Raw genomic sequence first — 17,184 nt, 5'->3', positions numbered from 1 at the left:
GCACTTTTTCTGTCCTTTCACTTTTTTTGAGGATTGTCTTGCTTTTTCCTGTCCTTTAGCTTCTTCTTCTATGTCCTTTCACTTCCCAATTCTGTTCCCTCACTTTTTCTGATTCCTCTACTTCGTTCTTACATTTTTTTCTCGTCCTTTCACTTATTCTGGCCCACTTTTTCCTTGCCTTTTATTTTTCTTTGTCCTCGAGTTTTCCTGTCCACTTCACGTTATTTTTCTTGGTTATTATTCCCATCATGTCCTTTTCCCTTTTTCTGTCTTTACTTAATTTCATGTCCTCCACTCTTAATTCTTGTCCCTCACTTTTTCTCGTCCTCACTTATTAGTTTCCATGCGTACTTATTCTGTTCCTCACTTTTTTCTGTCCTTTCATCTTATTCATTCATGTCCCACTTTTTCTGTCTTTAACTTATTCTGGTCCTCACTTTTTCTGTCCTCACTTAATCTGTCCTCCTATTCTGTCCTCACTTTTTTCTGTCTTTACTTATTCTGTCCTCAACTTGTTATGTAATAAATTTTTATGTCGAAATATTCTGTAATAAATTTTTCTGTATCACTTTTTCTGTCTTGATTCATTATGTAATAACTTATATGTATAAACTTATTCATGCCACTCACTTAGTCTGATCTTAATAATTCTGTCCTAAATTAATACTGTCATCATTTTCATGGAAAAACATCGGTAGGGCTTTAATTTCACTTATTCTGTCATCACTTTTTCTGCCTAATTTTCTCGTAATCACTTATCGGTCTTTTACTTATTCTGTCCTCACTTATCTGTCCTCACTTTTCTGTCCTCACTTATTTTGTCCTCACCTTTCTGTCTTACTTATTCCTGTCTTTTATTACTTATCTCCTCATATTATCCTACTTTTCTGTCCTCCACTTGTTATGTCTAACTAGTCTGTCTTTACTTATTTCTATCCTCACTTATTCTGTCCTCACTTTTCTTGTCTTCTACTTATCTGTCCTCACTTTCTGTCCTCACTTTTTCCGTCCACTATTCTGTCTTACTATTCTGTCCTCACTTATTCTGTCCTCACTTTTCTGTCTTTACTTATTCTGTCCTCACTTTTTCTGTCATCCCTGTTACTGTCTTTACTTATTCTGTCACTCACTTATTCGTCCTCGCGTATTCTGTATATGCTACTATTCTGTCCTCCACTTATTCATATCCCTTCACTTATTCGGCTCCTACTTTTTTGTCTTTAATTATTCTGTCCTAACTATTCTGTTCATCACTTTTTCCGTCCTCACCTATCCTGTCCTCACTCATTATGTCCTCCACCTTTTTCGATCCTCACTTACTCGTCTTTACTTATTCTGCCTCAAATTATCTTGTCCTCACTTTTCTGTCCTTACTATTCCGTTTTTCCTCACTTTTTCTGGTCTTTAATTACTTATTGTCCTCACTTATTCTGTCCTCACTTTTTCTGTCTTTACTTATTCTGTCCTCACTTATTCTGTCCTCACTTTTTCTGTCTTTACTTATTCTGTCCTCAACTTTTTATTCTGTCTCAACTTATCTGTCTTTACTTCATTTCTGCCCTCACTTTTATGTCCTCAATTTTCGTTCTTTACTTATTCTGGTCCTCCCATTTTTCTGTCCTTTTACTTATTCTGTCCTCACTTTTTATTCTTGTCCTTTCCACTTATTCCGTCTTTACTTATTTTTTCTGTTTTCCTCACTTATTCTGTATCCACTTTTCTGTCTTTACTTATTCTTTGTCCTCACTTTTTGGTTCTTTACTTATTCTGTCCCTAAATCTTTTTAGTCTTTACATATTTTCTGTCCCATTTATTCTTGTCCTCAACCTTTTCTGTCTTTACTTTTCAATTTTGTCCTCATTTTTCTGTCTTTACTTCATTCTTGTTCCTCACTTTTCTTGTCCCTTTACTTATTCTTTTTTTGTCTTTCACTTATTACCCTGTCCTCAACTTTTTCTGTTCTTTACTTATTCTGTCCTGCACTTTTTATTCTGTCCTACTTTTTATGTTCTTCACTTATTTCTGTCTTTACTTTCTGTCCTCAAATCATTTTGTCTTTACTTTATTCTTTGCCTCCACTTTTTCTGTCTTACTTCATCTGTCCTCATTATTCTTTTTGTCATTCCACTTTTTCTGTCTTTACTTATTCTGTCCTCACTTATTCTGCCCCTCCACTTCCTCTGGCTTTATTATTCTTTTTGTCCTCACTTTTTCTGTCCCTCACTTTTCGAGTTCATCACTTATTCTGTCCTCACTTTTCGTTCTTTTACCTTAATCCGTCCTAAATTATTCTGTTTTCATCACTTTTTCTGTCTTTACTTATTCTGTCCTCACTTTTTCTGTCTTTACTTATTCTGTCCTCACTTTTTTATCCGTCTTTACCATTCTGTACCTCAACTTTTTCTGTCCTCACTTATTCTTGTCCTCAACTTTTTCTGTCTTTACTTTATTCCTTGCCCAATTTCTGTTCCCTTCACTTATTCTCGTCCTCACCTTTTTTTGTCCTTTAATTATCTAGTCCTTCACTTTTTCTGTCCTTTACCTTATATGTCCTTTCATTTTCGTTTCCTCACTTATTCTGTCCCACTTTTTCTCTCTTTAATTATTGTCCTTTTTCACTTTTCTGTCCTCACCTGTATTCTTGCCTCACTTATTCGTCTCACTTTTTCTGTCCTCACTTATTCTGTCCTCACTTATTCTGTCCTCACTTTTTCTGTCTTTACTTATTCTGTCCTCACTTTTTCTGTCCTCACTTTTTCTGTCCTCACTTATTCTGTCCTCACTTTTTCCTGTCTTTATTATGCTGCCTCACTTTTTATTATCTGACTTTTCCTGTCCTCACTTATTTGTCACACTTGTCTGTCCTCACTTTTTCTGTCCTCACTTATTCTGTCCTCACTTTTTCTGTCTTTACTTATTCTGTCCTCACTTATTCTGTCCTCACTTTTTCTGTCCTCACTTTTTCTGTCTCACTTATTCTGTCCTCACTTTTTATTCTGTCCTCACCTTATTCTGTACCTCACTTTTTCTGATCCTTCCACTTTCGTGTCTTTACATTTTTTTATTCTTCCTCACTTTAATCTGTCCTCACTTTTTCTGTTCCTCAAACTTTTTCTGTCCTTTACTTTTTATTCTGTCCCTTCACTTTTTTCTGTCCTCACTTTTTCTGTCTTTACTTATTCTGTCCTCACTTATTCTGTCCTCACTTTTTTCGGTCTTTCACGTTTTTTCTGTCCTCACTTTTTCTGTCATTTACTATATTCCCTGTCCTCACTTTTTCTGTTCCCTTCACCTTTTTCTGTCTTTACTTTTTATTCTGTCCTTTCACTTTTATTCTGTCCCTCACCTTTTTCGTCTTTACTTTTCTGTTCCTCACTTTTTATTCTGTCCTTCTCACTTTTTCTGTCTTTCAACTTTTTCTGTCCTTCACTTTTCTTCTTTACTTTCTTGTTCCTCCACTTTTTTATTCTGGTTTTCCTCACCTTTTTCTGTCCCTTTACTTATTCTTTTTGTCCTCAACTTTTGTTCCTCACTTTTTTCTGTCTTTGTTACTTATTGGTCCTTCACTTTTTCTGTCTCACTTTTTCTGTCCCACCTTTTTTCTGTCGTTTACTTTTATTCCTGTTCCACTCCACTTTTTCTGTCCTCACTTTTCGTCCTCACTTTTTCTGTCCTCCACTTTTTTTTATTCTTCCTTCACTTTTCTGTCCTTTTCACTTTTTCTGTCTTTACTTTTCTTGTCCTCACTTATTCTGCACTGACTTATTCTTTCCTCCACTTTTTCTTCTTACTTTTTCTATGTCCTCACTTATTCTGTCCTTCACTTTTTCTTGTCCTCACTTTTCTGTCTTTTACCTTTTTCTGTCTTACTTTTTTCCCTTTTTGTCCTCACTTATTCTGTCCTCACTTTTTCTGTCCTCACTTTTTCTGTCTTTACTTTTTCTGTCCTCACTTATTCTGTCCTCACTTTTTCTGTCTTTACTTTTCTGTCCTCACTTTTTCTGTCCTCACTTTTTCTGTCTTTACTTATTCTGTCCTCACTTTTTCTGTCCTCACTTTTTCTGTCCTCACTTTTTCTGTCTTTACTTATCTGTCCTCACTTTTATTTTTCTGTCCCTCACTTTTTCTTCCTCACTTATTCCTGTTCCTTCACTTTTTCTGTCCTACTTTTTCTGTCCTCACTTTTTTCTGTCGTTTACTAATTCTTGTCCTCACTTTTTCTGTCCTCACTTTTCTGTCCCACTTTTCTTGTCTTTACTTTTTATTCTGTCCTTCCACTTATTTCTGTCCTCACTTTTTCTGCCTCACGGTTATCCTGTCCTTCACTTTTTCTTCCTCACTTTTTCCTGTTCCTTCACCTTTTTATCTGTCCTTCACTTTTTCTTGTCCTTCACTTTTTCTTGTCCTTTACTTATTCTTCCTTTCACGTTTTTCTTCCTCACTTTTTCTTCCTCACTTTTCATGTCCCTTTACTTTTTTCGTCCTCCTTTTTTCTGTTCCTCACTTTTTCTGTCTCACTTTTTCTTGTCTTCACTTATTTCTTTCCTCCACTTTTTCTGTTCCTCACTTTTCCGTACCCTTTACTTTTTTCTGGTCCTCACTTTTCTGTTCCTCAGCTTTTTTCTGTCCTCACTTATTCTGTCCTCACTTTTTCTGTCCTCACTTTTTCTGTCGCCCTCAGAGCTTAAAAACTACTGAGGCTAGAGGGCTGCAAATTGGTATGTTGATCATCCACCCTCCAGTCTTCAAAAATACCAAATTGCTGCCCTCTAACCTTGGTAGTTTTCATTTTATAATAAGTTTAAATTTTGCCGTGATAATGCTTCTGGCAACGTTAGACGACAGGCTACCACCGGGCTGTAGCTGAAAGTTTCATGGGTTCGCGGTTTCATCGGCGCATTTTGTAATTGTTTGTTTTATGCTTGATTTAATTTGGGTCTTGCAACAGTACCTTCTAACCGTCCTTCATGCGTAGTGTGGATCCTTTCCAGGGGACAGATATAGCTGTTATCATTCTGTGGTTCATTGCCACCAACCCCTATTTAAGAGATCCAAGTCGTCACAATGAATACGACCAGCTCGGAAGGTGAGAGAAAGAAGGCGAGAAAAGAGAAACAGACAAAAAGGGTCTGGCGGGTAGTGGTTTTGTAGCCATTGTAAGGACTTTGCGCTTTCAAAGGAGGTTGGTGGTCATTAAACGGAAAATGTAAACAAACAGTCACGGTTGTCCTCTAAAAAGAATTCACTGCGTACGTAGGGAGGTTAGAACCTTCGCCATACTTCCGGTGTAGTTGCAAGAGGCGAAGTTAAGGTCAGGCATAATACCCGAAAAAATCCACCGTTTTACAATTACTTACTCGGCAAGTCCATTAGCTCACGGGCTTCGTTGTGACCCACTGGCGTTCGCACCACATCTCCTCTCCCCCTTTGGATCATGTAGATCTTTAACGTCCAGTACCTGTAGACTGTGTAGGGAAAATTGTAATAAAAACTTTTACCTTTAATACCTTTAGCTGCTGTTCAACTTGCCACCACATCCATAAGTTTGCTCTTTTAATTAGACTTGTGTTGACTACTAACAAGTAATTCGACTAACTTTTCCTTCCACACCAGTGAGTGGTGGATCTGGGAATCTTTTATATATATATATATATATATATATATATATATATATATATATATATATATATATATATGTATGTATATTATATACATATATATATATGTATATATACATATATTATACATATATCCATATATCATATATATATATATATATATAGTATATATATATATATATATATATATATATATATATATAATGTGTGTGTGTACACATACGGTACATATAAATCAATATTTACATAGGTATGCACACATTGTGTATACACAGTAGTAGCTGTTGTTATTGTTTTTGTAAAGTTGTTGAAATAATCATTAACTAGGAAATATTTTATACTAATAATGATTTATTGAGAGAAGCAATGTTCTGTTGATCACATCCGTGGGGTGGGGACCACTGTTCCACACAGCTTACAGTGACCCGTTAAGATTTGCGAGTATTCATTGTTAGAAATTACACACTCACTGCGATCAAGCCCTTTTGAAAAAAAATGATTTCCACAAGGTTCTCTCTCAGTCGTATGCTAACACCCTCCTGTCACCGTTCTCAGTCGAAAGAGGGTGAGAGGGCGGTGCGGGGGGGGAGAGAAATCATATAAAAATGACATGGCATTCAGCCCTTGGTGATAGTGTGCATTGCATGAACCACACGAATTGCAGTGACGAATAATCATTAGAAGCGCTCAACCATTCAGTGATTCAAAGATAATTTTGGAAAAAGACATTATGCAGTATGTTTGTCCAAACGGGGAGCAAATGTTAATGAGCTGGCTTAGTCATCGTGATAATCGCAATTTTTTTTTAATGTTGGAAACATGTTATCCCGCAACTACATTAATAGGATAATTAAGAGTGTAGCTAAGGGTCTTTGATCTGCCGGTAATAAACTAGAAAGTTAAAGTTCAATAATTTAATGCCGGTGATCAAATAACACTTGGAAGGTCATTTGTGTCAAATTTTTTATATATATATATATATATATATATATTATATATATATATATATATATATTAATATATATATATATATATATATATATATATATATATATATATATATATATATAGATTATATATATATATATATATATATATATATATATATTTATATATATAAAATATATATATATATATAATATATATATATATAAATATATATATATATATATATATATATATATATATATATATTATATATAAAAGGTATAAGCCACGAAGGTGGAAATTTGATTCACCCGGGGAATACGGTTTAAACATTTTTTTTTTTTTTTTTTTATCGTTTCTTCCCTTCCCCTTAGTTTTTCCTTCGTGGCTTATACCTTTATTTATGGATTTATCGCGTTCCAAATTTTCGTGATTCAGTTATACATACATATATATATATATATATATATATATATATATATATATATATATATATATATATATATATATGTATGTATGTATGTATATATATTATTACAAGGTGGAAGTTAACCCTCTGCTTAGTCCTACTGTTAGATCCTGAATTAGAGCTCACTTGATAATGCAGAAATCTCAAGGAAGACTTTAAGCGTTCGAGAAATCACAGAAAAACGATCGCCATCTTCAGATTAGGAACAGGAAGACAATATCTCTTGGTTGTAACACGAAAGTTCTTGATGAAATGAAAAAAAAAATAAAAGTGAAAGATATAAATGGTGGTTACTGCTGTTACCAGTCTCATGTTCTTTCCTTCCTTATCCAAAAGAAAGCTTTAAAACACCAGGAATTTTAGAGGCACAGGAATGTTGCTATCATATTTGTAGGAAATTTTGCTATCATATTAGTAGGAAACGTTGCTATCATATTTGCAGGTAATGTTGTTATCATATTAGTAGGAAATGTCCCCATCATATTTGTAGGAAATTTTGCTATGATATTTGTAGAAAATATTGTTGCTATCATATTAGTAGGAAATGTTGCTATCATATTAGTAGGAAATGTTGCTATCATAATTGTAGGAAACGTCGCTATCAAAATTGTAGGAAATGTTGCTATCATATTAGTATATGCTTCTGATAACGCTGATGGTGGTTATTTGGCTTTTATTCACATCCGAGATCAGCTGAAAACCTAAAAGTGAAGAAATGATTAAAAAAAAAAAAAATTTAAAAACCGCATTCGCCGAGTGAATCAAATTTCCACTTACGAAAGATTTCGCAACCTTATCTCTCTTCCCTGTCCAAATATTGGCCTCTCCAGTAGCCAAGGAAGTGCAGCCACGACTTAAATAAATAAGCAGTTCCCCTCCTCCTCCCCCACACCCATACACACACACACACACACACACACACACACACAGTGATCAGATTGAGTGATTGGGCGACAGCCATATTAGGTAGCACTGAAGAAGGGCCCTCGAAGCGAAGCGAGACGGGACGGATTCTGTTACCTTTTGGAAAATGTCGCCCCTGAAGGATTCTGCGATTTGATTTTTTTTTATTTTGTTTTTTTTTTTAAGTTTTTCATTCGCGTTTTTTCTTTTTTTAAAACCGAGCCGCTCTCTCTCTCTCTCTCTCTCTCTCTCTCTCTCTCTCTCTCTCTCTCTCTCTCTCTCAGCGAAGATTTTTTTTCTTTCTTTTTTTTTTTTTTTGTCATCAAGAAAAGTGGAAATTTCTCTCTCTCTCTCTCTCTCTCTCTCTCTCTCTCTCTCTCCTTCTCTCTATCTCTCTCTCTCTCTCTAGATTTTCATTTTCCAAATTTGTTGCAGTAGAGGGGCACATTCTCTCTCTCTCTCTCTCTCTCTCTCTCTCTCTCTCTCTCTTAAGATGAAAGGAGACCGGCCTCTACAGCAAATGTGGTAGAAGGAAGAAGGGATTCCTTTTTACAGACGACAGGTTTTCCTTGATGTAAATGAAATTCCAGACTTAGTGGCTGTGATACCATTTAGTTACGAGCAGCTTCCTGACCAGAAATTAAGAAATTGGTTGAATCTCTCTCTCTCTCTCTCTCTCTCTCTCTCTCTCTCTCTCTCTCTCGTCTCTCTCTCTCTCTCTCACACACACACAGAGGTCATCTTGTAATGTAGCTAACTATTTCTTCTCCCTAAATTGTCACAGATTAAAGGTAAAAAAAAAATATCGTTTGATCCGACAATGATAAATATTGTGAAAATATTGTTATTTATTATTGTTATTTATTATTGAATGTATTTCCCAGGTATACAATTGAAATTCGTGGTATGAAATATTAGCATTAAATTCAAGTCCACGGCGTCCATGAGCATTTGTCTTCCGAATTTTACAAGATTATTGTAAAGGCTTTGTGTTTTTCATTGATTTAATTTTTTTTTCTCTCTCTCTCTCCCCGCAGGTGTCAGAGACTCCACACTCCCTCCAACATATTCGTGATGAACCTGGCTCTGGCGGACTTGATGATGATGGGGAAGACGCCCATTTTCATAGTCAATTCCTTCCTGCAGAGACCCCTTCTCGGCTATGTGGGTAAGTGGTGGCCCATGGCCGTGGTTTTAGATCATGCGCATGGCTTCACGTCTCTTGTTTCGTCCGTGAGATTGAAAGAGTTGTTTGAATGCCGTTATGACTTTTTTCTGTTTTTATTTATTTATTTATTTTTTGTATTTTTAACATTTCAATCGAGTTTTTTTCTCTTTTGTATTTTGATAATTTCAGTGATTGTTGGAGAGTTATTTCTTATTTGGTTTTTTTATTTTTTCAAATGAACGTATTCTGTTTCGTGGCAGCTTCCATTGCATACTAATAGCTTAATACATTTTGATGATGAATGTGGATAAAGCAACTGAACATTTTCCGTTTATGCTGCGCATTGAGGCCGGGTCTGTCATGCCCCACTGCCCCAAAATTGAATAGAAGCCACAAGGTCACAAGGAAGCCATGACCTACTTGTTTGCCCAGGTAAACGGAGCGCTCCTTCGAAATGGGTCAATGGCAGCTAGTTAGGCGAAGTCTTCTTGTCCTTTTTCTCCTCCTTCCATTTATTACTCCTTCCCTTTCTCCCCCACCCCCCTTTTCTCTTTCCATTTTTTCCACTTTTCTTTCCTTTTTTCTTCCTCATTTTTCTCCTTCCATGTTTTCTCATTCCCTTTAGCTACCTTCTTCCCTTTTTCCCTTTCCCTTTTTTCCAACCTCTTTTTCTCCTTCCATTTTTTCTACCTTCCATTTAATCCTCCTCCTTCCCTTTATTTCTTCTCTTTTTTCCTCCTTTCTTTTTCCTCTCACCGTTTTCCTCCTTCCATTTTCCATTCCTTCCCTTTATTCCCCTTCTTCTCTTTTTTCCTCCCCTTTTTCTCCTTCCCTTTTTGTCTCTTTCCCTTTTTCCTCTTTCCCTTCCCTCCTTCCCTTTTCCCCTCCTTCCCTTTTTCCCCTTTTCCTCCCTTTCCCTTTTTCCCTTCTTTCCTATTTCCCTCCTTCCCTATTTCCCTCCTTCCCTATTTCCCCACTTTCCCTTGTTCCCTCCTTCCATTTTTCCCTCCCCTTCCCTTTTTTTTTTTCTCCCCTTCCCTTCCCCTTTTTTCCTTCCCTTTTTTCCTTCCTTTTTCCCTTTTTCCTTCCCCTTTTTCCCTCCTTCCCTTTTTCCTTCCCCTTTTTTCTCCTTCCATTTTTCTTCTTTCCCTTTAGTCCCCTTCTTCCCTTTTTTTCCTCCTCCTCCTCCTCCTCCTGAAGAGGTGGGCGAGAAGGTAGAGAGCGTTGGCGACCACAGCCTGTTTTCTTCAGAAGCTTTATGTAACTGTGTTCCCTTTTGTAAACAAAGATATCGGGTATTATGGGAGCTCTCGTACTTTGCATATTGTAAATTGGAAATCGTGGAGTTTCTGCGCATTGGATATTCAGTGGAACACCTTCCGGTTAAAGAGGCGGTCATTATAATAACAGTCGGTTACTACGTATATTATTATTATTATTATTATTATTATTATATTATTATTATTATTATACATCCATATTGAAACTCTTTATACATAGCTTACTGTAATAGCAGTCAGTTAATTGTACATAACTGTATCCTTCGTCCATTATTATTATTATTATTATTATTATTATTATTATTATTATTATTATTATTATTATTATTATTATTATTAGGCAACCATATTGAAACTCGTTATACATCGCTTACTGTAATGACAGCCAGTTATTGTACATATATCTTTCTTTCATTATTACTATTATTATTATTAAGCAACCATATTGGAACTCGTTATCCATCGCTTACTGGAGGGTTTGTTATGGAAATGACTAGTATTATTTCCACTATATAACGATGTCTTACAGCAGCAACGGGAAAGATAAATGATGATGATCATCTCAAATACATAGGAAATAAATTGCAATAACGAGATACTTCGTAAGCTTTTCGATCCCATCATGCACATATATTGCAAATGAAAGGGTATGTTTAAAAGATTAGAAGCCAAAATCCTAACGGGACACTCCTAATAAAAAGTGACCTTTTGTATGCGAGGTAAGAGAGTTCGATGCTTTTAAAGGAGTGCGCCACTGTGTTTGATCTGATAATTCCTTTTGGTGTCGCGAAAGAGCTCGTCCCGACTTGCACAGCAGTGGTTAGAATGTTGCAACAGACCTTAGGGGTTGTATGGAGGTCAACAACGAATCACAACGAAGTCGCCAGTTCGAGTTCAAGTCCCACAATAAGAGCTTTAGTATTTACCCCTTTTTCATTGCCGGTAAGTTTTTTTTTTTTTTTTCCAGTAAGAAAAAATAAAAAAAAAAAAAAAAAACAATCGAGATGGCTTTGTCTGTCCGTCCGTCCGCACTTTTTCTTTCCACACTTTTTCTGTCCACCCTCAGATCTTAAAAACTACTGAGGGTAGAGGACTGCAAATTAGTATGCTGATCATCCATCCTCCCATCATCAAACATACAAAATTGCAGCCCTCTAGCCATAGTCATTTATGTGTTATTTAATGTTAAAATTAGCCTTGATCGTGCGCCGGACAACGCTACATAACAGACCACCAGCGGGCCGAGGCTGAAAGTCTCATGGGGCATGGCTGAGAGTTTCCTTCAGTATTACACGCTGTCATAAAGACTCCATTGCGCGGAAGAAACATAAGCGCATTTTTACTTGTTTTTAATTTTTCTTAATTATTTTCCATGCAAGTTTTCATTGTGTTTAATTGTTTTCTAGCCACTTCTTTCCTTGCCAAATATATATATATATATATATATATATATATATATATATATATAAATATATATATATATATTATATATATATATATTTATTATAAATAAAGGTATACCTTTATTTATGCATTTATCACGTTCCAAACTTTCGTGATTCATTTATACATACACACACACACACACACTCACACACATATATATATATATATATATATATAGATATATATATATATATATATATATATATATATATATATGTATAAAATCCCAAACTTAACGAGAAACAATAAAAGCTCCCGTAAGAGCATTTCCAGAGAGCTTCTGTTCGAACAAAATAAATAAAAGGTTTTCCTTTAAAGAGTTTCCAGAACATTTGTCGGACCTTCAAAGGAAGTTATTGGACGATATTGAGTCATAATATCGGCGCCGCCGGGTGGGTGGGGGAGGGAGTGTGTTGGTTTATGTTTATTCCGTTGTGTGGGAGGGGGAGTAGGGGTGGGGAGAGCCGTAAGTGGCGACGGTTTCCCCTTTTGTTTTTTTCTCCTTTGATAAAGACGAAGATTTGTGAAGGGCTTTATCTTTTGAACATCCGCATATTCACAATAATAATAATAATAAAAACATTTTTCCTTTTGCGTAATTGGTTTTACCGCAAATAATATATATATATATATATATCTAATATATATATATATATAATATATATATATATATATCTATATATATATATATATAGGTAGGATATATAATGTGAATGTTATCGACTTTTTGTGAGTTTTGTCTGAGATATTTGTGTAGTATATTTAATTAGGCCAGTGTATATCAGGAGATTTTTAATTTTTAACAGATGAACATCAGATACTTTAAATAAGATTTTAGTTATTATTATTATTATTAGTTATTATTATTATTATTATTATTATTATTATTATTATTATTATTATTATTATATTATTATTATTACTGATAGAATGCAACAATACTTGTGGCCCAACTACTTTATAAAATAACATCACTTGTATGAAATAGCTCATAAAAGCATCATTTTGTATAGTCTCCCCCCACCCGTTGACTAGTAGTTAGCGAAGTCAAAACCACTATTTAAGCGCGCGCGCTCTATAGTAAAAAAAAAATTGCAACAGATAAACAAAACAAGAAAAAAAAGTGGGTGTAACCATTGAACTTTTCCCATTCTATCGTCCCAAATGGTACCGGAGCCACTGGTGAAATGCCATTGCAAGCTGTTAGCTTCCTATTACGGCGAAATCTTGTGCAATAAAGCCCTTAATATGGGATGCTTGACGAGCAATACCCAGTGTTGGCGCAAGTCCAGTTGCATCCAAATCAACACCAAGAATGGCAGTAATGGGAAAGATAAATGACGCCATAACAGCCAAAGGTATTTTGGTCTTTCATTCGAGTTGCCTGACGAGCAAGAGCACAAGAGCAACAGCAGCAATACAAACGGGTCCCTCAGGAGGGTAATGCCGGCAATGCACCTCACGTGGTGCACTGTAGGCATTACTTACGGGTCTTTGCAGCGTCCCTTCGGTCCCTAGCAGCGATAAATCTCATACCTTACGCTGTACTACCGTTCATATTTTTTTTTTTTCAATCTCACGTTCCACCAACTCTAGAAATTGTTTCATAGTGCAACTGCTTTGAGGTTTCCTCCCGTTACACCTCTCAAACCTTTTTTTACTGTCAGTATCCCTTTCGGCGCGGAATGACCTCACAGGTGCCAGCGTTCGTCAAGTTGGTGGGGGGGGGCGGGGGGGGGGCGGTGGCCGGGGGGGCTCCTAAGCATCCTGCAAATCCTGGGATTGATACACCTGACACTCGGAATTTATCCAAATTTCCGCCGTGCGAATCATGACCGTTTATTCTGTAACATGATTATTTCCGGTTATGAAGAAAGTCTGCACCTTCCCCAGAGTTAATTCAAATTGCAGCGTAGTCTCCGCACTTTTGATATAGCTGGTATCAGAACCTGTTGTTTTTTTCACCATCGATACGAAAATTCAGATATGAAAATCTTCAGAAATTGTTTTTTTTTTCAGGGTGAATTAAATAAAACTAGTAGTTACTGTGAGCCTGTTAATCTCATTAAAGGTTGTTGATATGAACACATGAATGAATAACTAACTGATTCCGAAAGTTCCAGTGATCAGACATTTTCTTTTTCCATAGTTTTTATTTTTATTGTTATTTATTTATTTATTTTTGTACGGAAGGCTCGTGTCCTTTATCCTCCTGGCACTCGTAGGGGGGTAGTGCCGCCAGTGCACCTCACGCGCGGTGCACTGTAGGCATTACTAGAGGTTCTTTGCAGCGTGCCTTCGTCCCCTAGCTGCAACCACTTTCGTTCCTTTTACCGTGCCTCCTTTCGTATTCTCTTTCTTCATCGTACTTTCCTCTCTCTCCTAATACTTCATTCCTAGTGCAACTGCTTTGAGGTTTTCCTCCTGTTACACCTTTCAATCCTTTTACTGTCAATTTCCATTTCAGCGCTGAATGATCTCATAGGTCCCAGTGCTTGGCCTTTGGCCTAAATTCTATAGTCAACTCAAAGAAATAAGTTAACTTTTAAATTAAATTCAAGTTACTCTGTAAGTTCATTTATAAATTATCTTAATACATTACTGCTCACTGTCATATTCTTTCTTTCATCTCAATTTCTACCCTCTTCTGACAATTGTTTCACAGTGCAACTACTTTGAGGTTTACCTCCTCTTACACCTTTGTCACCTTTTACTCTCTGTTTCCTTTCAACGCTGAATGACCTCGTAGATGCCAGCGCTTGTCCCTCGGCCTAAATTATATATTCTGTTCTATCCTTTTGGGCGTGCTATGGCGCTCACCTACTGAAATCCACTTTGCTGAATGAGGTCCTCTTAATTTGGTAAAGTGGTTAGTGTCATGAAATGCTACTCAGATGTCACGGGTTTGCGTCTACTCTAGGGCGATGAAAAGTCACTGGCTCAGTATTATGATCAGTTACTGATGCAGTGCGGGGTCTCTGTTGGGACGATGAAACAAACATGCTTTGGAAGCTTGAATTTTCAAGTTAATGGCTCCGGTGTGCTTGTTCCGTGTGAATAGGTTTCGCCTACTGAACTATAGTAATAATGATGATTAAGCCATATCTTGGTGGCAAGTTGACTGTGGATGGTCGCAGCCAAGGTAGTAGTGTCCTCATCCCGAAGACTCGCTGAGAACCGGAAGATGAACGTTCTTTGTAGGAATCTCTGAGCGCTGAATGGCCTTAGTTGCCCCAGTGCTTGGCATAATGCCAAAAATCTATATAAATGTGAAATGTAGGAATCCATTCTTAAGGAGGAAGTCCGTTTTGTTGAAGTTAGCATATAGATAGATAGCGTGTTGCAGTAGCAGAGACAAGTTACAGAAAAAAGAAAACATACAGGTAGACAGGTGTAGAGTCATCCAAAGGCTACGCCAAGTGGTTTCTCTTTGATTCTTGAGGACAAGTTTCCGTAGAAGTATTTGATCTTTTGAATCGGGCTTCCTTCCATTGGATCCCCCCCCCATCCCCCCCCCCTCCCCCGGTCAAAGAACCAGTTATCCTGGAAGCGGAAATAGGCTCTTGAGACGGAAAAATCATAGACAGAATTATGGGTATTAGATACACTGTACCGTCTTTTATTCTATACTTTTGTGGGAATGCTACCACACAAACGTGAATCTTTCGAGTAATGTAAGAAAAGATCAAACTAAAACAGAAAAAAAGTTTTTCTATACTAAAGAATTCAGGAAAACTTTTGCATAGGTTTTATAAATAGTCAAGATATAAAATCAAGTCTGTCCTTTTGAGGGTGGAGATGTAAAGTGAGTCTGCCTTATTGGAGGTGAAGATATAAAATCAAGTCTGTGGAGATGGAAAATAACTCTGCCGTTTTCAAGGTGAAATTATAAAATCAAGTCTGTCCTTTTGAAGGTGTAGGTGTAAAGTAAGTCTGCCTTATTGAGGGTGAAGATATAAAATTAAGTCTGCGCTTTTGAAGGTGATGATGTAAAATAAGTCTGTATTTTTGAAGGTGGTGATATAAAATCAACTCTGTACTTTTGAAGGCGATAATGTAAAATAAGTCTGTTTCGAAGGTGATGATGTAAAATAAATCTGTATTTTTGAAAGTGATGATGTAAAGTAAGTGTATTTTTGATGGTGATGTAAAACATGTCTATTTTTGAAAGTGGTGATGTGTAATCAAGTCTATGCTTTAGAGGGGGGAGGGGGATATGAAGGGAAAAAAACATGCACTGTTGAGAATGAAGAGGTGAAATACGCCTTTCCCTTTGAAAATGGAAATATACAATAAGTTTTATATATATATATATATATATGTATATATATATATATATATATATATTATATATATATATATATATATATAATATATATATATATTATATATATATAATATATAATATATATAAAGATGGCGAGATGAAATAGACCCAATGACTTTCCAAAGGGAGTACCACAAGTTTCCTTATAAAGACACTCATCTGACAGAGGGAAGCCATACAAAAATATCTCCTCAAATCCCGGATATTCAATTGGTAACAGAAAGATTCACTATTCCAAAGTATAATGTGATTTCCAAGAGGTACTAGACGTTAGTGGAAAGGGATTCTCATATGAAAATAAAACGCTTGACAAAGAACTGCTACTTTACGGGAATAATCGTGAATGGACGGCTTTTTCATCTCATGCCATCTCTTTCTATCCGGCGTTCAAGGGATTTCTATTTTTGCCCCCTGATTGACCTCGAGGGCAGATCCTTATCCGTCATATTTATAGCGTTTCATTGCCTGGATGTGAAATTGTTCGTGGTCAAATAGTTCCCTCATTTTAGATCGACAAGAATATCCTTTTCCCTTCATACAAATGGCTTCCTGAGCCTTTTCTTGTCATTTAATGGCCATCCACGAGTACGTGAATAACGGCCTAAGTACCCATTGAGTTACCCCCTCCCCCCCCTTGCCTCACAATGTATCTGGAAAGGAAGCGGTGGCTCTATAAAAATAGAGGTTGACCTGATTTCTTTGGAAAGAACCTCATTGTTGGACTCTCGTCAGATCACCCTCTAGTTAGGCTCTCAGTTTCCAGTACCAATTGGAAGTCTTACACTTACTTTTTGAGACAAATAACACAATAGATAAGTATGTCTGGGATTTATTTATTTTATTTATTTATTTTTTTTTTTTTTGAGGCCCGATGTCGTTTTCCCGAAGCGGGGTATAGTGCCGTCAGTGCACCTCGCGGGTTGCAATGTAGGCATTTCCAAAGGTTCCTTGCAGCGTCCCTTCCGCCCCTAGCTATAACTTCTTTCATTCCTTTTACTGAACCTCCTTTCATATTCTCTTTCTTCCATCTTGCTGTACACCCTCTC

At 36.4% G+C, this 17,184-nt stretch overlaps 1 protein-coding gene across 8 annotated transcripts in view; it reads left to right on the top strand.

Annotated features, from left to right (window-relative positions):
• Positions 1 to 17,184, top strand: part of LOC135200075 (opsin, ultraviolet-sensitive-like) — a 194,312-nt gene that overhangs the window by 113,805 nt on the left and 63,323 nt on the right. For all 8 annotated transcript variants that reach the window (XM_064228364.1, XM_064228363.1, XM_064228370.1 and 5 more), the window contains exon 4: positions 8,955 to 9,085. In XM_064228364.1, the coding sequence (XP_064084434.1) occupies positions 8,955 to 9,085 (131 nt within the window). The remainder of the gene's footprint in view (positions 1 to 8,954; positions 9,086 to 17,184) is intronic.

This window comes from Macrobrachium nipponense, chromosome 26, assembly GCF_015104395.2.
Source record: "Macrobrachium nipponense isolate FS-2020 chromosome 26, ASM1510439v2, whole genome shotgun sequence".
NCBI classification, from domain to species: Eukaryota; Metazoa; Arthropoda; class Malacostraca; order Decapoda; family Palaemonidae; genus Macrobrachium; species Macrobrachium nipponense.
This window is presented reverse-complemented; position numbering and strand designations above follow the sequence as displayed.